Source organism: Balaenoptera acutorostrata, chromosome 13, assembly GCF_949987535.1.
Source record: "Balaenoptera acutorostrata chromosome 13, mBalAcu1.1, whole genome shotgun sequence".
NCBI classification, from domain to species: Eukaryota; Metazoa; Chordata; class Mammalia; order Artiodactyla; family Balaenopteridae; genus Balaenoptera; species Balaenoptera acutorostrata.
Genome location: NC_080076.1, coordinates 34,169,922 through 34,193,118, shown reverse-complemented (window position 1 = coordinate 34,193,118; position 23,197 = coordinate 34,169,922). Strand labels below are relative to the sequence as shown.

Here is a 23,197-nt window from a genome sequence, read left to right as displayed (position 1 = left end):
TGGGGGCACCACTAGAACATATATTTCTGGTGACCTGAGGGGAGCATGCTGCTGAGCCCCATAGGATGTCTTCTATATAAAGCCACTTTTCCAAGATAAGAAAATGTAACTTGCCTACCTAACACATAGAAATAAACATAGAGAATTAACTAAAATGAGGAGACAGAGAAATATATTCCAAATAGAGGAGCAAGACATAACCTCAGAAAAAGAACTAAATGAACTGGAGATAAACAATTTACCTGATGAAGAGTTCAAGGTAATGACCATAAACATGGTCAACAAACTCAGGAGAAGAATGGATGAACACAGTGAGAATGTCAACAAACTATTATTATATAACATAAAGAAGAACCAAACCGAACTGAAAAGTACAATAAATGAAATAAGAAATACACTAGGAGGAATCAACAGTAGATTAGATGATACAGAGAAATAGATCAGGGAACTGGAAGACAGAGTTCTGTGTGTCTTTTATTCTTGGGTAGAAATCACCTAAGCTAAACAAAAAAAAAAAAAAAAAAAAAAAGAGAGAGCGAGAGAGAGAATTTTTAAATATGAAGAGATTTTAAGAGATTTTGGTGCAACATCAAGCATACTAACATTCACATTATATGGGTACCAGAAGGAGGAGAAAGAGGCAGAGAACGTACTTGAAGAAATAATAGCTGAAAAATTCCTAATCTAGGAAAGAAAAGAGATGTCTAAATCCAGAAATCACAGAGTGTCTGAAAAAATCTTGAAACCCCAAAGGTTCACAGTAAGACACATTAAAATCGAAATGGCAAAAATTAAAGATAAAGAGAGAATCTTAAAAGCAGCAAGAGAAAAGCACCTAGTTATGTCAAAGGGAACTCCCATAAAAGTGCCAGCTGTCTTTTCAGCAGAAAATTTGCAGACCAGAAGAGAGTGGCAACATATTTAAAATGATGGAAGGAAAAAATTTACAAACAAGAATACTCTAACCATCAATGTTATTATTCAGACTTAAAAGAGTTACAAATAGTTTTACAGAAAAGCAGAAGCTAAAAGAGTTCAGTACCGCTTTATAACATCTGGTTATAAAGCTAATAGGAAGGTTAAACATAGTAAGATCATCTATATGCATAACAAGAAGTTAAGGGATACAGGTATCAAAAATATGTAAAAGATGATATTAAAATATTAAATGTCAGGGTGAGTGTAAAAATCTAGGGTATTTAGAATGCATTCAAATTTAAGAGATCATTAACTTAATCATATATATGACATATATATATATATATATATATATATATATATATATATATAATTTATACATAAACCTCATGATAATCACAAACCAAAAACCTATAATAAAACACGAAAAACAAAAAAAGAGAAAAAAATCCTAACATAACATTAAAGATAGAAATCAAATCACAATGGAAGAGAGAAAAAGAAAAAAAGACTAAAAAAGAACTGCAAAAACAACCAGAACACAATTAACAAAATAGCAATAAATACATATTTATCAATAATTACTTTAAATGTGAAAGGACTGAAAGCTCCATTCAAAAGACGTAGGGTGGTTGAAAAGATACAAAAACAAGATATATATATTGCCTGCAAGAGACACATTTCAGATTTAAAGACACATCGCAGATTGAAAGCAAGAATATGAGAAAGGGTATTCCATGGAAATGGAAATGAAAAGAAAGCTGGGATAGTAATGCTTATATCAGACAAAATAGACTTAAAATGAAGACTGTAACAAGACAAAGAAGTAGGTTACACTATGATAAAGGGATCAATCCAACAAGAAGGTATAACAATTTTAAATATATATGCATACAACATATGAGCACCTAAATAGACACAGCAAATATTAACAAACATAAAGGGAGTAATTGATGGTGAAAAGCTGAAAGCACTTTTTCTACAATCAGGAATGATACAAGGATTCCCATTCTTGTCATTTGTATTCAACATAGTATTAAAAGTCCTAGGCACAGCAATCAGAAAATAAAAATAAATAAAATGAATCCAAACTGGAAAGGAATGGGGACTTCCCTGGTGATTCAGTGGTTAAGACTTCATCTTCTAATGCAGGGGTGCGGGTTTCATCCCTGGTTGGGGAGCTGAGATCCCACATTCCTCACGGCCAAAAAAAGAAAACATAAAACACAATCAATATTGTAACAAATACAATAAAGATTTAAAAATTGGTCCACAAAAAAAAAAAAAAAAAACTCTTAGGGGAATGGTTCAAGATGGCAGAGTAGAAGGACGTGCATTCACTCCCTCTTGAGAGAGCACCAGAATCACAACTAACTGCTGAACAATCGTCAACAGGAAAACACTGGAACTCACCAAAAAATATAACCCACATCCAAAGGCAGAGGAGAAGCCACAATGAGACAGTAGGAGGGGCGCAATCACAATAAAATCAAATCCCTTAACTGCTGGGTGGGTGACTCACAAACTGGAGAAAAATTATACCACAGAAGTCCACCCACTGGAGTGAAGGTTCTGAGCCCTAAATCAGGCATCCTAACCTAGGCGTCTGGCAATGGGAGAGGGAATTCACAGAGAATCAGACTTTGAAGCCTAGTGGGATTTGATTGCAGGACTTCAACAGGACTAAGGGAAACAGAGACTCCACTCTTGGAGGGGACACACAAAGTACTGTGGGCATCAGGACCCAGGGGGAAGGAACAGTGACCCCATACAAGACTGAAACAAACCTACCTGCTAGTGATGGAGGGCCTCCTGCAGAGGAGGAGTGCAGCTGTGGCACACGGTGGGCACAAGGACACTGGCAGCAGAAGTACTGGGAAGTACTCTTTGGTGTGGGCCCTTCCGGAGTCCACCATTAGACCCACCAAAGGACCTGTAGGCTCCAGTGCTGGGTCACCACAGGCCAAAAAACCAAAAGGAAGGGAACTCAGCCCCACCCATCAGCAGACAAGCGGAATAAAGTTTTACTGAGCTCTGCCCACCAGAGCAACACCCAGCACTACCCACCACCAGTCCCTCCCATCAGGAAGCTTGAACAAACCTCATCTATAGCCTCATCCACCAAAAGCAGACAGCAGACACAAGAAGAATTACAATCCTGCAGCCTGTGGAACAAAAACCACATTCACAGAAAGATAGACAAAATGAAAAGGCACATAAAAATGTCCCAGATGACAGAACAAGATAAAACCTCAGAAAAACAACTAAATGAAGTGGAGATAGGTGACCTTCCAGGAAAAGAATTTAGAATAATGATAGTGAAGATGATCGAGGACCTCAGAAAAAGAATGGAGGCAAAGATCAAGAAGATTAATGAAATGTTTAACAAAGACCTAGAAGAATTAAAGAACAAACAAACAGAGATGAACAATAAAATAACTGAAAGGAAAAATACATTAGAAGGAATCAATAACAGAATAACTGAGGTAGAAGAACGGATAAGTGACCTGGAAGACAGAATGGTAGAATTCACTGCTGTAGAACAGAATAAAGAAAAAAGAATGAAAAGAAATGAAGACAGCCTAAGAGACCTCTGGGACAACATTAAATGCAACAACATTCGCATTATAGGGGTCCCAGAAGGAGAAGAGAGAAAGAAACGACCTGAGAAAATATTTGAAAATATTATACTTTAAACTTTCCTAACATGGGAAGGGAAATAGCCCCCCAAGCCCCGTAAGTGCAGAGAGTGCCAGGAAGGATAAACCCAAGGAGAAACATGCTGAGACACATAGTTATCAAATTGACAAAATTAAAGACAAAGAAAAATTATTGAAAGCAACAAGGGAAAAATCACAAATGACATAAAAGGGAACTACTATAAGGATAGCAGCTGATTTCTCAGCAGAAAATCTACAAGCCAGAAGAGAGTGGGATGATATATTTAAAGTGAAGAAAGGGAAGAACCTACAACCAAGATTACTGTACCCAGCAAGGATATCATTCAGATTTCAAAAAGAAATCAAAAGCTTTACAGACAAGCAAAAGCTAAGAAAATTCAGCACCACCAAGCCAGCTTTACAACAAATGCTAAAGGAACTTATTTAGGCAGGAAACACAAGAGAAGAAAAGGACCTACAAAAACAAACCCAAAAGAATTAAGAAAATGTTAATAAGAATACACATATCAATAATTACTTTAAATGTGAATGGATTCAATGTTTCAAACTAAAGACACAGGCTCACTGAATGGATAGAAAAACAAGACCCGTATATATATATATATATATATATATATATATATATATATATATATATATATATATATATATATATGCTGTCTACAAGAGACACACTTCAGACCCAGGGACACATACAGACTGAAAGGGAGGGGATGGAAAAAGATATTCCATGCAAATGGAAATCAAAAGAAAGCTGGAGTAGCAATACTCATATCACACAAAATAGATTTTAAAATATAGCATGCTGCAACAGACAAGGAAGGACACTACATAATGATCCAGGGATCAATCCAAGAAGAAGACATAACAATTATAAATATATATGCATTCAGCATAAGAGTACCTCAATACATAAGGGAAATGTTAGCAACTATAAAAGAGGAAATCAACAGTGACACAATAATAGTGGGGTACTTTAACACCTCACTTACCTCAATGGACAGATCATACAGACAGAAAATTAATAAGGAAACATAAGCTTTAAATTACACAGTACACCAGATAGATTTCATTGATATTTATAGGACATTCCATCCAAAAACAGCAGATTACACTTTCTTCTCAAGTGCGCACGGAACATTCTCCAGGATAGATCACATCTTGGGTCACAAATGAAGCCTCAGTAAATTTAAGAAAATTGAAATCATATCAAGCATTTTTTCCTACCACAGCACTATGAGATTAGAAATAAATGACAGGGAAAAAACGTAAAAAGCATAAACACATGGAGGCTAAACAATACGTTGCTAAGTAACCAAGAGATCACTGAAGAAATCAGAGGAAATCAAAAAATACCTAGAGACAAATGACAATGAAAACACGATGATCAAAAACCTATGGAATGCAGCAAAAGCAGTTCTAAGAGGGGGAGTTTATAGTGATACAATCCTACCTCAAGAAAAAAGAAAAATCTTAGATAAAATATCTAACCTTACACCTAAAGGAACTAGAGAAAGAAGAACAAACAAAACCCAAAGTTAGTAGAAGGAAAGAAATCACAAAGATCAAAGCAGAAATAAATGAAATAGAAACAAAGAAAACAATAGCAAAGATCAATAAACCTAAAAGCTGTTTCTTTGAGAAGATAAACAAAATTCATTAACCCTTAGCCACACTCATAAAGAAAAAGAGGGAGAGCTAAATCAATAAAATTAGAAATGAAAAAAGAGAAGTTACAATGGACACTGCAGAAGTACAAAGCATCATAAGAGACTACTACAAGCAATTCTATGCCAATAAAATGGAAACATGGAAGAAATGGACAAATTCTTAGAAAGATATAACCTTCCAAGACAGAACCAGGAAGAAATAGAAAATATGAACAGACCAATCACAAGCACTGAAATTGAAACTGTGATTAAAAATCTTCCAACAAACAAAAGTCCAGGACCAGATGGCTTCACAAGGGAATTCTATCAAACACTTAGAGAAGAGCTAACATCCATCCTTCTCAAACTCTTCCAAAAATTGCAGAGGAAGGAACACTCTCAAACTCATTCTACGAGGCCACAATCCCCCTGATACCAAAACCAGACAAAGATACTGCAAAAAAAGAAAATTACAGATCAATATCACTGATGGATATATATGCAAATATACTCAACAAAATACTAGCAAACAGAATCTAACAACACATTAAAGGGACCATACACCATGATTAAGTGGGATTTATCCCAGGGATGCAAGGATTCTTCAATATATGCAAATCAATCAATGTGATACACCATATTAACAAATTGAGGAAGAAAAACCATATGATCATCTCAATAGATGCAGAAAAAGCTTTTGACAAAATTCAACAGCAATTTATGATAAAAACTCTCCAGAAGGTGGACATACAGGGAACTTACCTCAACATAATAAAGGCCATATGTGACAAGCCCACAGCCAACATCATTCTCAATGGTGAAAAACTGAAAGAATTTCCTCTAAGATCACGAACAAAAGAATGATGTCCACTCTCGCCACTATTATTCAACATAGTTTTGGAAGTCCTAGCCATGGCAATCAGAGAAGAAAAAGAAATAAAAGGAATACAAATTGGAAATGAAGAAGTAAAACTGTCACCATTTGTAGATGGCATGATACTATACATAGATATCCTAAAGATGCCATCAGAAAACTACTAGAGCTAATTAATGAATTTGGTTAAGTTGCTTAATTAATGAACATAAATCTTTTGCAGTCCTATACACTAACAACGAAAGATCAGAAAGAAAAATTAAGGAAACAATCCCAATCACCATTGCAACAAAATGAATAAAATACCTAGGAATAAACCCACCTAAGGAAGTAAAAGACCTGTACTCAGAAAACTATAAGACACTGAAAAAAGAAAACAAAGATGACACAAAAAGATGGAGAGATATACCGTGTTATTGGATTAGCACAATCATTATTGTAAAAATGATTATACTACCAAAAAAAACTATAGATTCAATGTCATCAGAATCAAATTACCAATGGTGTTTTTACAGAACTAGATCAAAAAACCTTAAAATTTTTATAGAGACACTAAAGACTCCGAATAGCCAAAGCAATCTTGAGGGGAAAAAAACACAACTGGAGGAATCAGACTCCCTGACTTCAGTCTATAGTACAAAGCTACAGTAATCAAGACAATATGATACTGGCACAAAAACTGAAATATAGATCGATGGAACAGGATATAAAGTCCAGTGATAAACCCACACACCTATGGTCAACTAATCTATGACAAAGGATGCAGGGATATACAATGGACAAAAGACAATCTCTTGAATAAGTGGTGCTACATGTACACCTAATTGTCAAAGAATGATATTAGAACACTCTCTAACACCATACACAAAAATAAACTCAAAATAGATTAAAGACCTAAATGTAAGACTGGACACTGAAACTCTTAGAGGAAAACATAAGAAGAACACTCTGATATAAATCACTGCAAGATCTTTTTTGATCCACCTCCTCGAGTAATGGAAATAAAAATAAACAAATGGGACGTAATGAAACTTAAAAGCTTTTGCAAACAAAGGAAACTACAAAGAAGGTGAAAAGACAGCTCTCAGAATGGGAGAAAATACTTGCAAATGAATCAATGGACAAAGGATTAATCTCCAATATAAATAAACAGCTCATGCAACACAATATTTAAAAAAAAACAATCCAATCAAAAAATGGGCAAAAGACCTAAATAGATATTTCTCCAAAGAAGACATACAGATGATCAAGAGGCACATGAAAAGCTGTTCAACATCACTAATTACTAGAGAAATGCAAATCAAAACTACAATGAGGTATCACTTCACACCAGTTTGAATGGGTATCATCAGAAAATCTATAAACAATAAATGCTGGAGAGGGTGTGGAGAAAAGGGAGCCCTCTTGCACTGTTGGTGGGAATGTAAATTGATACAGCCACTATGGAGAACAGTATGGAGCATCCTTATAAAATAAAAAAAATAGAATTATCATATGACCCAGCAATACCACTATTGGACATATACCCAGAGAAAACCATAATTCAAAAAGACACATGCACCCCGATGTTCATTGCAGCACTATTTACAATAGCCAGGTCATGGAAGCAACCTAAATGCCCATCAACATATGAATGGATAAAGAAGATGTGGCACATATATACAATGGAATATTACTTAGCCATGAAAAGGAACGAAATTGGGTCATTTGTAGAGATGTGGATGGACCTAGAGACTGTCATGCAGAGTGAAATAAGTCAGAAAGAGAAAAAGAAATATATATTAATGCATATATGTGGAATCTAGAAAAATGGTACAGATGAACCAGTTTGCAAGGCAGAAGTAGAGACACAGATGTAGAGAACAAATGTATGGACACCAATGGGGTAAAGCAGGGGAATGTGGGGTGGTGGTGGGATGAATTGGGATACTGGGAGTGACATATATACACTAACATGTATAAAATAGATAACTACTAAGAGCCTGCTGTATAAAAAAATAAATAAAATAAAATTTTAAAAAAATATTAAATAAACACTGGAAAGGAAGAAATAAAATTGTCAGTGTTTGTAAATGATACTGTATATAGAAAAATAAAAAAAAAAACTGAGAATTTATTAAACTAATAAATGAATTCAATAAAGTTATTAGTAAACTAATAAATGAACTCAATAAATGCAGAAATCTGTTACATTTCTATACTAATAACAAACTATCAGAAAGAGAAATTAAGAAAACAATTCCAAAAAAAAAAAAAAAAAGAAAACAATTCCATTTACAATTGCATCAAAAAGAATAAAATACCTAGGAATAAATCTAACCAAAGAGATGAAAAACCTGTACGCTAAAAAGACATTGATGAAAAAATTGAAGATGACACCAATAAATAAAAATATATGCCTTTCTCAAGGACTGAAAGAATTAATACTGTTAAAATGACCATATTCCCGAAGGCAATCTCTAGATTCAATACAATCCCTATCAAAATACCAAAGGCATTTTTCCAGACAGAACTTGAACAAATGACTCTAAATTTGTATAAAAACAAAGACTCCAAATTATCAAAGAATTCTTGAGAAAGAAGAACAAAGTTTAAAGTATCACACTTCCTGGTTTCAAATTATACTACAAAGGTATGGTAATCAAAACAGTATGGTATTGGCACAAAAAAGACCCACAGATCAATGGAATGAATAGAGAGCCCAGAAATAATCCCACACTTATATCATCTATTAATCTATGACAAAGGAGGCAAGAGTATATACTGGGGGAAAGATGGCCTCTTCAATAAATGGTATTGGAAAAACTGTATGGTTACATACCAAAGAAGTCAAATGGATTAAAGACTTAAATGTAATACCTGAAATCATATAATTCTATAGGATCACATAAGAAGTATGTTCTTTGACATCAGTCTTACCAATTTTTTTTTTTTGGATATGTCTCCTCCTACAAGGGCAAGAAAAGCACAAATAAAGAAATGGAATTACATCAAACTAAAAAGCTTTTTTTTTTTTTTTTTTTTTTTTAGAATGAGATAGTTTTGTTTTTGTTTTTTTTTTTTAATCATGAAACAAATCATTATTTTCTACTTTGAATAGGATCACTGTATTTTTTGTTTTTGTTTTTGTTTTTATTATTTATTTATTTATTTATTTAATTTATTTATGGCTGTGTTGGGTCTTCGTTTCTTTGCGAGGGCTTTCTCTAGTTGCGGCAAGTGGGGGCCACTCTTCATCACAGTGCGTGGGCCTCTCACCATCGTGGCCTCTCTGTTGCGGAACACAGGCTCCAGACGCACAGGCTCAGCAATCGTGGCTCCCGGGCCCAGCCACTCCGCAGCATGTGGGATCTTCCCAGACCAGGGCTCTAACCCGTGTCCCCTGCAACGGCAGGCAGACTCTCAACCACTGCGCCACCAGGGAAGCCCCTAAAAAGCTTTTGTATAACAAAGGAAACTAACAAAAAAATTAAAAAGCAGCCTACTGAATCATTTGTGATATTTGAAAATTATATATCTGATATAGGGTTAATATCCAAAATATGCAAAAAAGTCATACAACTCAACATCAAAAAAAACCCAATTTAAAAAAATGGGCAGAAAACCTGATCAGAAATATTTCCAACGTCATACAGATAGCCAACAGACATAAGAAAATTTGCTAAGTATTGTTAATCATCAGAGAACGCAATTTAAAACCATAATGAGATACCACCTCAAACCTGTCAGAGTGACTATCTTTTGACTATCATCAAAAAGGTAAAAAATAACAAGTGTTATCAATGGTGTAGAGTAAATGGAACCCTTGTACACTTTTGGTGAGATTGTAAATTGGTGCAGCCACTATGGACAATAATATAGAGGTCCTCAAAAAATTAAAAATAGAACTCTCTTATGTTCCAGGAATTTCATTTCTGAGCATTTTCCTGAAGAAAACAAAAACATTAATTTGAAAAGATATATGCACACCAAAGTTCTTGGTAGGGTAACTACAATAGTCAAGATATGAAAATAACCTAAGGTCCATTCATTGATAGACGAGTAGATAAAGATGTGGTACACACACACACACACACACACACACACACACACACATATTACTCAGCCATGAAAAATAATTAAATTTTGCCATTTGAGAGTTGGATGGATCTAGGGTTAATTATGCTAAGCGATATAACTCAGACTAAGAAAGACAAATACTGCATGCTCAGACTTGTATGTGAAATTGGAAACAAAACAAAACAAAGCAAAAATAGACTCACAGATACAGAAAGCAAATGAGTGGTTTCAGAGGGGAGGGGGTGGACAAAATGGAGGTGGACAAAATGGATATTGGCAATTAGGAGGTACAAACCTCCAGTTATAAAATAAATAAGTCATGAGGATGTAATATACATCATTAGTATGTAATATGGTCAATAATATGTATGGGGCAGATGGTTACTGCACCTACTGTGATGATCACTACATAATGTATGCAAATATCAAATTACTAAGTCATATACCTGAAACTGACATAATATTTTATACCAAATGTATTTCAATAAAATAAATAAAAAAATAAAATAAAATAAAAATTACAGCAAGTGGTATTGGCTGACTCATATTGTTCTTGCTAATTTGATCATTCATATAGATGTCAAATAGATGTAATATTGTTAATCATATATACTGTTTAATTTTTTTCTAGTGGACTGATATATTGATAATGTAACTCAAGGGAAAATGGCAAAAAAAGTCCCCCTGATATTTAGAATTAGGGAAGATAAATCCTTTGTGCAAAATAGTAAAAAATATATAAAGACATATAAAAAGATGGTCGTAAACAAACTCTGCAATGATGGCATTATTTTTCTTCAGATTCTTCCTTGGTTTCACCATCTTGAGATTTTGATCCATCATTCTTACCAGTTTTCTGTACCAGTGGTTTTCAACTAAGACTCTTTTAATCAAAATATCATTGACATTGTCAAAAAAGTAATACCCAAGTAACAAACATTACCTGTCATGAATAGTCTAGCATTATTCACAGAGATGGCTTTTAGAAGACATAATGTAGCAAAGTCACTGTAAATTTCAGGAATGACAAACAGGCATAGCACTAGGATCACTCTGGCATTGGCATTTAGAAACCACATGACCTTGAATAAACAACTTACCCCTTCTGAGCTCTGGTGTCCCTATTTGTAAACAAAGAGAACTAAAATATTAGACCTCTAGAGTTCCTTTTCATTTTAAATATTGACAATTATAGTTATTTACATGGATATTTAATAGAAACATTTATGAAGTGATGGTAGAGTTTCTACTAAGAACTATTCTTAGTGAAAGTATTGTTTGTGCGGTGGCCCAACAGTAATCACAGGAAGCAAGGTTCTGGTATTGTCCATCACAAAAATGGAGTACTGAAGGATATGTTTCAAATAATGAGGTCATTAAATGACATTCTGTTTTTCTACTATTTCTACTAACAGCATACTTTAGAGTGCCTTGGGAGTCATTTTACTTAGTTCATTTATGCTAAGTTTAAATCAAATCTTTTTCTTTTAATTTGGCAAGTTTAGCTTTGAAATTGCCAAGTTTTAGCTAAAAATATAAATGATAAATATAAATCTTAATTTTCTACATATAACACTGGTGAGTAATTAAATACTTAATACAGTGTTTGATAAGGAACACTGTTTAAAAGAGAAAGCTAAAGAGGTGATATAATTAAAGACATGGCAATTAAATCTGGGATGTCTTTCTTTAGTTTTGAGTCTAGATTCTTTCTTAAATATGTGCAAAAATAAAAGGGTAATCTCTTCAATGCCACAAATTATATTTTATATTTTGATTGATTTTTGATTTTATATTTTTGTATTCCTATAGAACAATTAATCCAGTATTGTAAATCTATGGATGCCAAATTAATTATGTTGAAAATGTGAGCTATTGATACATATATACACACAGATTTACAGACATAGTTGCTCCATGGCATGTGGGATCTTCCCGGACCAGGGAACGAACCCATGTCCCCTGCATTGGCAGGCAGATTCTCAACCACTGAGCCACCAAGGAAGCCCAGAAACCCATTTCTTCTGAAATTTTGGGTATAAAAGTTGTAAACTGAATAAAAACAGTAACCAGCATATAATATCTGACTCTAATATCAAATAGACTGAGAAAGAAATCCTGAGAATCTCCCCTGTTATGAGAAACTTTAATAAAATTATAGGAACTTTATTCTATGGATTTTTTTTTTTGTTTTTTTAACATTTGCTTTGGCTATTAAGAATTGTTTTTTGGTTTAATTTCTGATTTATGGTCTTATTTTGTATAGTATTTGCTTTCCTGGCTTGTATATTTAAATCACAGTTGGTTTTATATTCATGTTTTACATCCACCTTATTGGAGAAGGAGTCTAGTAGTTTGTAGTTTGGATGACTATATGAGTTATCATACAAACAGAGCACTTTTGCGTGAAAAGCAGTGTTAAAAAAATAAAATAAAGTAACAAACATTAATTGAGCTATACCAGCTACTATAGGGAACAAAATTTGCCACCCCAAAATATTTCTGTGGCATGCAGATTATTTCTAGCTGAAAGTAATCAAGGCCTAAAAGACTCAGGAGTAAATTTTGACCTTCTCCCTAATTGCCTAAAGAATGTAGATAGAGGACCTATTCCAGGAAGGGAGCTATCACCATAGACAACTATAGTGTGAACTAGGTGTGGTAGACAGCGAAGGGAACATAGTAAAGTTTGTTAGAATTCTTCTCTGTGTCTCACTGTCTGCAGGGCCCAGCAAACATTTGTTTACAACATTCGTTTTTTCATCTCCATTTAAATTGCCTTTCTCCCTTCAAAGTCCCAACCACTACCCCCAACATCCTCTTCTGTCTTTAACTGAAGATGGTATTTAATGTGAGAATTTCAGCTATTTTGGTGAGTTACTCAGTTTTTCTGGGTCTCTTCCATGTACACATTATTAAACTTTTGTTTGATTTTCTCTTGTTAATCTGTCTCATATCAATTTAAAAGTCTTAGACCAGCTAGAAGAGCACAGAAGGGTAAAGGAAAAATCTCTTCTTCTCTTACAGTACCAAATAGGAATGTCCTTAGAAAATCAGGATTCCAGTCCACCTTATTTGCAGTAATATTAATAGTAAATTGTTTTCAAGTGTCTCAGACCAATGCAATGGGCCACCATAACATTTGTCCATTTTCCCAAGATAAAAATCTATGATCAAGCTATATCAATTCAGGACATAATTCTGGTTGCAAACCTGCTCTCTCTTCTCATATTTAGAGCTGGATTGACCTTTGTTGATTCTCTTAATGCCAATACTGATAATATTAGTTTGCCCTTAAATCTTAGGCTATATTTTTAAATTTTAAAAAATTTTCTTTTAGTTTTTCTTTAACAATTTCTGACTATATGGCAAGCCCTTAAGATAAAAAACTTATTTCCAGAGTTAAAGTAGTTTCTTAAAATATGTCTTACTTCTAGAGGGATTAGGTGATACCTGCATGATAATACTTGAGAGACACATAAAAGTAATATACATATTAAGACTATAGTAATGTAACTGAGCAGGATCCTATGGGGCCTTCCTGAGACAGGTCCTTCCCCTATATCCTCTGCTTTAGCTCTTCTTTGAAGTTCGTAGATAAAGGTATTTGATACACATTCCTGAGTTGTTTTACAGATGTGAAAACCCCCCACAAAATGGAAGATGTTAACTACTTGATGACCTTGAGCACATAGCCCCAGGCCTCCTGGAGCCTAAGTACTGATAATGTTAACCCCTGTGACACTGCCCTGTTACCTCACCATTAGCCAATCAGAGAATTATGCATGGGCTGATAACACACCTTGAGACACCCCCTCCTCATTTGGCTTTTAAAAATGCTTTGCTGAAAGCCTTTGGGGAGCTGGGGTTTTTAGAGCATTAGCAACCTGTATCTTAGCATGGCCCTACAATAAATCTTTCTCTGCTCCAAACTCTAATGTTTGTTTGGCCTCACTGTGCATTGGGCACAGGAACTTGTGCTAAGAGTAATAGGAAACCTGTATTAGAGTCTGGTGTTGGGTAGGCAGCAGTGAGAAGGACACTGAAGGGATTATTAGAAAGACAGCAGAAATCTCTAAACTTCCTTCATACCAGATTGGTTAAAGGACTTGCATTGACTTCAGAGTTGGTTAAGAGCTAAGCTAAATAGCAGATTTAAATTACATTTCATATTGCTCCAAAATGTCTTAATCCAAGCAGTTGTCAGGTGTTGGGGGCCATGCTTAGGTGTAGGAAGTTTCAGTGAGTGGATATATTAGTACATCAAAAGAGTAGAGTCTGGAGTACTTGAATTACTTTTATTATTTCTACTAAGGCTGAGGATGATTAAATATATTTGTAATTAAATTGAATTTATTATATTTATTTTGTTAGAGTTTCACTTAAATACAGTTACGAATTATTTTTTCAAAAACTTTATTCTATTTTAATTTAGATTATATATTAGATAGATAGATAGATAGATAGATAGATAGATAGATAGATAGATAGATGATAGATACTTTTTTTGTATTTAGGCCAGGACAAAAGATAACTTAGGTATCAGAGATAACTCATGACCACAATTTGCATACTTCTACCGTACTCCTTATCACAACTGGTACAATTTTTAATTTTGTGTTCTCCCACTATCTCAAACCTTAAGCACTTTGAGAACGGAGGCTCAATTTTGTTGTATTATGCATTTTCTTGACTTAGGATAGTACTTGGTACACACTAAGGGATTCCATTAGAGAAGTGAAATAAGAAAGAGCTTGAATGAGAGTGTAGATGGATTCTAGTCACTGCTGGCTTGCTGCATGGCCTGAGATAAAGTTATGTAACCTACATGAGCCTTAAGCTTTCCATTTATAAAATGAGTAATATAACTTTTTTGAAAGCATAGATCTGAAACCAATAGATGGAAACTATAGAAAGGAAAATTTCAGCTCATTGCAAGAAAACTTTCTAATAATTAATGCTTTCTAAAAGCTCTACTTGTCTGCTTCCAGAACCACAGTTCCTGATCAACAGAAGTGGTCAAACATAGGCTTAATAAGTATTTGGTGGGGGCATTAAACATTTTTTAAAAGTTGAAACACTAGAAGAATGGTTAGGGTAAAATCCTTTTCAACCAGAGATTTGTTGATGGCCAGCCTTTCTTCCGTGGAATTATTGTATCACTGCAATGAGGGACTTGACCCAAGTATCAATATTGCCTCAAAAATGCATTAAATTTGTACAATTTGATATTTTGAGAGAGAGTGTGATACCACATTCACATAACTTTTATTACACTATATTTTTTAATTTGTACTATTTTATTGGTAGTTATTAATCTCTTACTGCGTCTAAATTATAAATTAAAGTTTATCATAGGTAAAAAAATAATAAATTCTTAAATATATATATATATATTGCCCCCAAGAGGACAGTCACTTCATTTCTGTACAACATTTTACTCAAATTCTAGGAGGTAACAGTAATAGTAATGTTCCTACCTACTTCCTGGATTTGTTGTAAGGATAAAATTTCAATGAATGTTGAATAGTAAAAGCACCAAAAGGAAACAAGGCAATATCATTAAAAGTATTTTAATGGTGTTCTCTCCTATCCTCTACAGGGAAATAAGCTTTGTTAAATCTGCTATATAGACTACCTCTTGCATGTGGGTGTTTAATAATGGTTTGGAAGCCAACAAGTCACCATTTTTGAGCCTGATATATTCCTGATTATGTTTGGCTGCAGTTGAAACTAGGTTTGAAAAATATTTAATGGTATACAAGTGTAATAATTTTATTTTTTTAGTTGTGTATTTGAAAGTTTCTTATTGTTTCCTAGAGCATATAATCTTAGAGTTAGAAAGTGTTACAGCAGGCAGGTAGCTAGATATGATCAGAGAAAGGGGTGCATGGGCCAGATGGTAGGAAAGGGTGATAAATGTCCTGGAGGCAGACAAAGAAAGGTGGGAAAAGGCAGGAATCTCCAGGGTCCAAATGTAACCTGTTGTTCTTTATGCTCTCATTACAATAAAATTAGCTTTGCAGATAAGATGTACCCATCATGTACCAAAGTCATGACACTTCTGATCGAAGCTTAATAAGGACAAAAATCCTTCCATCCCTTGGGAAGGTGACACTGGGATAAAAATCAGGGAATACAACCCCAAACCCCTCCTTCCCCAATGAATATTCTGTCCCTTCTTTTGTACACCCCACGTAAAAGGCTTGCCAAAGACACTCAGGGCAGCTATTCACCTGAAACTGCCTGATCTCATCTCAAGAGTGTACTATCACTTAAATTCTCACTTTGCTTTCTTAACCTTCCTGTCTTGTCTCAGAATTCTTTCTGTGACAAGACAAGAATATTTCACCCGGAACAAAAAACACTTGAGTGCGTATATGCAGATTTATCTCTTAACATTCACCACTTCACCCACAAATGGGTAGTATTCTTCATCTCTAGCCATATCAAACTCATAAATGATCCTTTAATATGCCATGTCAATCAGCTATTGTCATAATAATGCTGTGTAACAAACCACCTCAAATTCAGGGGCTTGAAGCAACTAGTGTTGATGATTTTTCTAGTTCACCAGTCTATGAGGTTGATGGAGCAGATCTGCTTCAGGCTGTGAGTCGTCTGGGTTTTGCTCCAATCTTTGAGTTGGATTTAGGACTGCTTCTCATATTTCCTCATTCTTCTGGGACCAAGGGCTACCTGCCTCATGGTCTTCTCTTTGGGAATTAGAAGAAACACCATTAGTGCCTCTTAAGACTGTGGCCCAGAACTAACAGGTTGACTCATTTGTAAATTTCATTGACCTAAGCGATGACATGCCCAAGCCTTCTCCTGTGGGGAGGAGAAATATCCCAGTATTTACGATTGTATTAGCACCAAAAGTGTACTTTCTCTTTCTCTTGGATAAGAGATCTTTTTTTTTTTTTTTTTTCAAATAATTGAAGTACTTTTTATTCTAAATATTCACAATCGCTTCAACAGTTTTTTCCCCCATATCCAAATGTCGCTGGAAACAAATGATTTTGTTAATATATGGCTTTTAAATAGTCTTAATATATCTCATAAATATAGAAAGAGACCAGCTCTTTCCAGTGGCTTGTATAGTACCAATATTCCAATTAATGCAACTATTTTTAAAATAGTTTCATCAAATAGATGAAATAATAAATCAGTTTTTAAACATCTTTATTGGAGTATAATTGCTTTACAATGGTGTGTTAGTTTCTGCTTTATAACATAGTGAATCAGCTATACATTTATATATATCCCCATATCTCCTCCCTCTTGCACCTCCCTCCCACACTCCCTATCCCACCCCCTAGGTGGTCACAAAACACCGAGCTGATCTCCCTGTGCTATGCGGCTGCTTCCCACTAGCTATCTATTTTACATTTCATAGTGTATATATGTCCATGCCACTCTCTCACTTCGTCCCAGCTTACACTTGTCCTCCCGATGTCCTCAAGTCCATTATCTATGTCTGAATCTTTATTCCTGTCCTGCCCCTAGATTTTTCATAACCATTTTTTTTTTAAGATTCCATATATATGTGTTAACATACAGTATTTGTTTTTCTCTTTCTGACTTACTTCACTCTGTATACCAGCCAAAGATGTCACAAAGAAAGAAAAATACAGGCCAATATCACTGATGAACATGGATGCCAAAATCCTCAACAAAATACTAGCAAACAGAATCCAACAGCACATTAAAAGGAGCATACACCATGATCAAGTGGGGTTTATCCTGGGAACGCAATGATTCTTCAATATGCACAAATCAATCAATGTGATACACCATATTAACAAATTGAAGGAGAAAAACCAAATGATCATCTCAATAGATGCAGAAAAATCTTTTTACAAAATTCAACACCAATTTATGTTAAAACCCCCCCAGAAAGTAGGCATAGAGGGAACTTTCCTCAACATAATAAAGGCCATATATGACAAACCCACAGCCAACATAGTTCTCAGTGGTTAAAAACTGAAACCATTTCCACTAAGATCAGGAACAAAACAAGGTTGCCCACTATTATTCAACATACTTTTGGAAGTTTTAGCCATTTTTTTTTTTAAATTAAAATTTTTGTTTACAAAGGAAAATAATGTAATGAAGATATATATTCAACTAAATTTTTCTAATAAAAATTATCACCACATTAGGGTCTAGGACAGAGTTTCGTGCAAATCTGAGGGAGAATAATTTACTATTTTATTAATTTTACAATCTCTTTGGCAATATTACATCAATACCTTTACTTTTATATTTAAAAAATTAAGGGAATGTTGAAATATTCTGAGTGACAAGGAGTCATATTTTTTTGCTAATTCTTATTTAATTCCTGAGTGCTATTACAAATTTGCTCTTCTGTTTGAGTAAATTCATCTTCTACTCTGTGGTGAAAGAATTTGAGGTTAAAGCATAAACTGGCCTCAGAGATTGAAAAGATCTAAAAAAGTAACCTACCTTACCCGCAGTGTCCAAGATATCCCAATAAGCGGGCTCATTGTCAATCCTAACCTGGGTCTTATATGCATCTTCTGAGAATAGTACAAGAAAAAGTTTACATTTAAATATATTCAACATAAATGTTATGATTAATTTTTAGATTTCATAACAAAGAAGAATTTTTAATTAGGTTACTAATCAAGAGAATAAGATACTGTACTTAATTACAACACATAGATTACATAGAGTACATAGGATGTAACCCTGGGAAATAGAAGAAAGAAGTTTCTGCTTAAAGTGAAGTCTGGTGGGTTTCTTCTTCATCAGAAGAATTTCATGATTTGAGGTCCCTTAGTCATATTACCTAGAGAACAAACCATGGAAAAAATGTATCAGTTCTTTCTAATCATGCACTGCAAATTTGCATCTTAACATTATAATCAAAAGTGAAAGGCTAAAAGCTCTTCCTCTAATATCAGAAACAAGACAAGGACACCTGCTTTAACCATTTTTATTTAATATAGTAGTGGAAGTTCTAGCCAGAGCAAAAAGGCAAGAAAAAAAAATACATACAAATTGGAAAAGAAGTAAAATTATCTCTGTTTGCAGACAATATGGTTTTATATGTAGAAAACTCTAAAGATTCCACAACACACACACACAGAGTTAGAATTTCTAAACAAATTCAGCGAAGTTGAACAATTCAAAATCAACACACAAAAATCAGTTGTATTTCTATACACTAACGAACAATCTGAAAAACAAAGTAAGAAAATGATTTCATTTACAATAGCATCAAAAGTAAATACTTCAGAGCAACTAGATATATAATGAAAGTTTTGGATTATAACTCAAGGTATAAAATAAGCATCCCTGAATCCATGCTGATATAAATAAATAATTGAATACATAAATAATACATACATACATACATATTTCAGAATAAACTTAGCTAAGGAGATAATGTTGTACACTGAAAACTATAAAACATTTTACTTTGTTTACTTGTTATTAACTTATAAAAGTTCATTGCATATTCTGGACTATAAACAGTTACAAGATATATATTTTGTGAATATTTTCTTCTATTCTGTAGGTGATCTTTTTGCTTTATTAATAATAGCCTTTGATGAATAAAAATTATTTAATTTTATCAAGTCCAATTTATTTGTTTTTCTATTGTTGCTCATGCTTTTGGTATCATAGCTAAGGATCTATTACCAAATTCAAGATCATGAATATTTAACCCTATGTTTTCTTCTAAGAGTTTTATAATCTGGTCTTTAGGTCACTGATCAATTTTCAATCAATATTTTTTATAGGTTGTTTGGTAATGGTATAAATTAATTTATTTGTATACAATTCTCTTATTATTCTTTTCATTTCTGTAAGGTTGGTAGTAATGTTCCTACTTTAATTTCAGATTTTAGTTATTTGATTAAACTCTTTTTCTTAGTCAACCTAGCTAAAGACTTGTCAATTTTATTCATTGTTTTGAAAAATCAACACTTTGTGTCATTAATTTTTCTACTGTTTTTTATTCTCTATTTTATTTACCTCTCTTCTAATTATTTATTATTTCTTCTTATTGTTTCCTTCTTTCTACTCATTCTGGGTTTAATTTGTTCTTTTTTTAGTTCCTTAAGGTTTAAAGTTAGTTTGTTAATTTGGGATATTTCTTTTTAATGTATGCATTTAGAGTTATAAATTTCCCTTTTAATGCTATTGCTTCATTCCATAAGTTTTGGAATGTTGTGTTTTCATGTCATTAATCTCTAAATATTTTCTAATTTAACATGTGATTTCTTCTTTCACCCTTTGTTTTTTTTTAATTTCCATATATTTGTAAATATTTCAGTTTTCCTCTCCTTTTGCTACTAGTTTCATTCCATTGTGATTGGAAAAGGTATTTTGTGTGATTTCAGTCTTACTTCCAATATATACTTGGAAAGTTAAGGAATGATTCCTGTAAGAAACAGCAGCTAAACTGAGTAGGAGTTAGAAAAAAAATAAAGAAAAAGGAAAACTGAAATCAGAATCTCAGATGTTATAAAGATGATGGAACAAAAAAAGAACTTAGATAATTTCAGTGTGGCTAAATCTTAGAGTTCAGGAAAGAAAAGTAAAATTTAAGAGATATATTAGACTTGCTTATTAATATATTAAATTGAATCATATTTTTGAGTGAGGCATCTGAAGTCAGACTGGCTGGGTTTAAATCCTGACTCCACCACTACCAGCTTTCTGATTTTAGGAAATTTACTTGATGTCTCTAAAATATATAGTACTCATTTTAAAATGTTATAATAATATTGGTATATAACTCATGGAATTGTTCAGAGGATTCAAAGAGACAAAGCATAGAAGGCATCCAGTATACTGCCTTGTGTATAGTAAATGTTTAATAAGGGTTAAGTATGATTATTGTTTTTAAGAAATTTGGACTCTATTGTAATGTTATTTGGGGATACTAACTCTGGCTGAAATGTGGTAAATGAATTTTAAGGTGGAAAACTAGAAAGATTAAGTGGATATATAGTAATCTAGGTGAGAAATATTGATGGCCTCTACTATGATAATAGCAGTAAGTTGGAGGAAAACTTATAGATTTGCAAAATGTTTAGAGGTTGAACCTATGCCACTTAGTGATATATGGAGAACAAGGAAGGAAGATGATGCAAGAGAAGCTCTCAGATTCCTGGCATTTGCAGATGGACAGATAATTATAACATTTATTGAGAAGAGAAAGAAAAGAGGAGAAACACAAGTTCAATTTGGGAAAAGTTAACTTTGCCATGTCTGTGTTTCACTCAAGTGAAAAGAGTGAATATTTTGGTATGAAGCTCTGTGGAGAGATCTGAGAGTCCTCTTTCATTACGTTTTTTATTTCTTCATTCATGACAATCCCATCCTATGTATTTCAGCCTGTTCAAATACCTACAGTGAGTACACCATCATTTGTGAAACATGGTTGAAACTTCTGAGCCTGAAACAAAATTCCTGGAGTATGGCTGCAATCTCTATTTTGTTTTATCCAACATCTATGTTATAAGTAAAGAACAAACAGCACCACTCCACTACAAAAACATTTAGAACAGCATTGAATATTGGCACAATAATTATTCATATTGTTGATTTTGAACCACAGATAAAAAATTAATTACTTTCAGAATCTTTTGGTGTAGAAAGTAATAATAACCAAACACAGGATGCACTTTTTCAATGCATAGTAGAAAAATTCAATTCTACTATTCTATTCAATTCAATTCCACCAAATTCAATTTTTTTCTAGCTGTTGGAGATATGGAGACACATGCACGCACACAGACACACACACACACAATAATCATGGTCTCCACTCTAAAGGAACTTATACAATCATGGTGGAAGACACATACATGCAATGAGATGTTAAAATCCAAAAATTTATAGGGCATATAGCCTACCTTCAAGGAAATTTATTCCTTATGACTATGCTCAAGAAAAATGAAGTTGTGGGAAGTAAAAATTGCAGAGAAGTTAAACTACTGTGGTTTTAGCAATTACCAGCTTTAGGAGAGGAAGACATTTTCCACTACACTTCCAGGTTCTTTTGGCTGGACTAGAAATTAAATTGATATGAGATAAATTAGCATGAAACAATCAAACAGAGGTTTACTAATATGTATACATAGGAGAGACCCAGAAAAACTGAGTAATTCACCCAAGTAGCTGAAACCCTCACCTTAAATACAGGTACAAACAAAAGAGGATGTTTGGGGTAGTGGTTTGGGACTTCAATGTGGAGGAAGGCAACTTGCATGGAGATGGAAAAAAAATGTTTGTAAACAAATATTTTCTGGGACATGCAGAGACAACGGACCATGGAGAGGAATTTTAACAAATTGACTTTGCTAGGTTTCACCATCTCTAGTATGCCTAGTTCATACTATAGTTAGCTATGATAGTAGCTTCCTTCTTGGAATATGTCCTTTATTTACATTCTTTTAGGCAGTTGGGGGAAAGCCAAAATTTCTTCCTGGGTGTTTTGGGCCTTGACTGTTGTCAGCTCAAAATACTCCTTCTGCCAAAGAGACATTTTGGAGTAGTAGCTTTTGCTCCCCTACACAACAATTCTAACAGCATTCAGTGCACAAGCAACTACACAATTTCTATTTTTTCATTCTATTCTTCTTCGTGATTTTACTGATCTTTCTCTCAGAAAAGAGAACTCTTGTGGAATTGCTTGCAATTTATTTTGAAGATGCATAGGGTTGTTTTTCAGTTTCATGGGGAAATAAAAATAGTTACTCTGAAAAGTGCTCTGTGACCTGATGATCACATGTGAATCTTCAGATTTCATATTTGTCTACTTAAATTCAAAGGACCCAAAAAGAGCTTCCTGAGACTGGTATAGTACAAGCTATGTCAATACAAAAGAATTCTATAAGGATCAGCAAGAGTAACATATATGATGGTGCTTTAAAAAAAAAAGAAACCGTAATTCAAACTAAAGGAATGTTATATTGTAAGTTTTAAAAATTTTTTTTCAACGTAACCATGAAATTATATTAAAATGAAATCAC

General features: G+C 33.7%; 1 protein-coding gene across 1 annotated transcript in view; it reads right to left on the bottom strand.

Moving 5' to 3' along the window:
- Window positions 1-23,197, bottom strand: part of RIT2 (Ras like without CAAX 2) — a 542,835-nt gene that overhangs the window by 337,904 nt on the left and 181,734 nt on the right. The window contains 1 exon segment of the mRNA XM_057526195.1: window positions 18,651-18,724. Coding sequence (XP_057382178.1) covers window positions 18,651-18,724 — 74 coding nt within the window.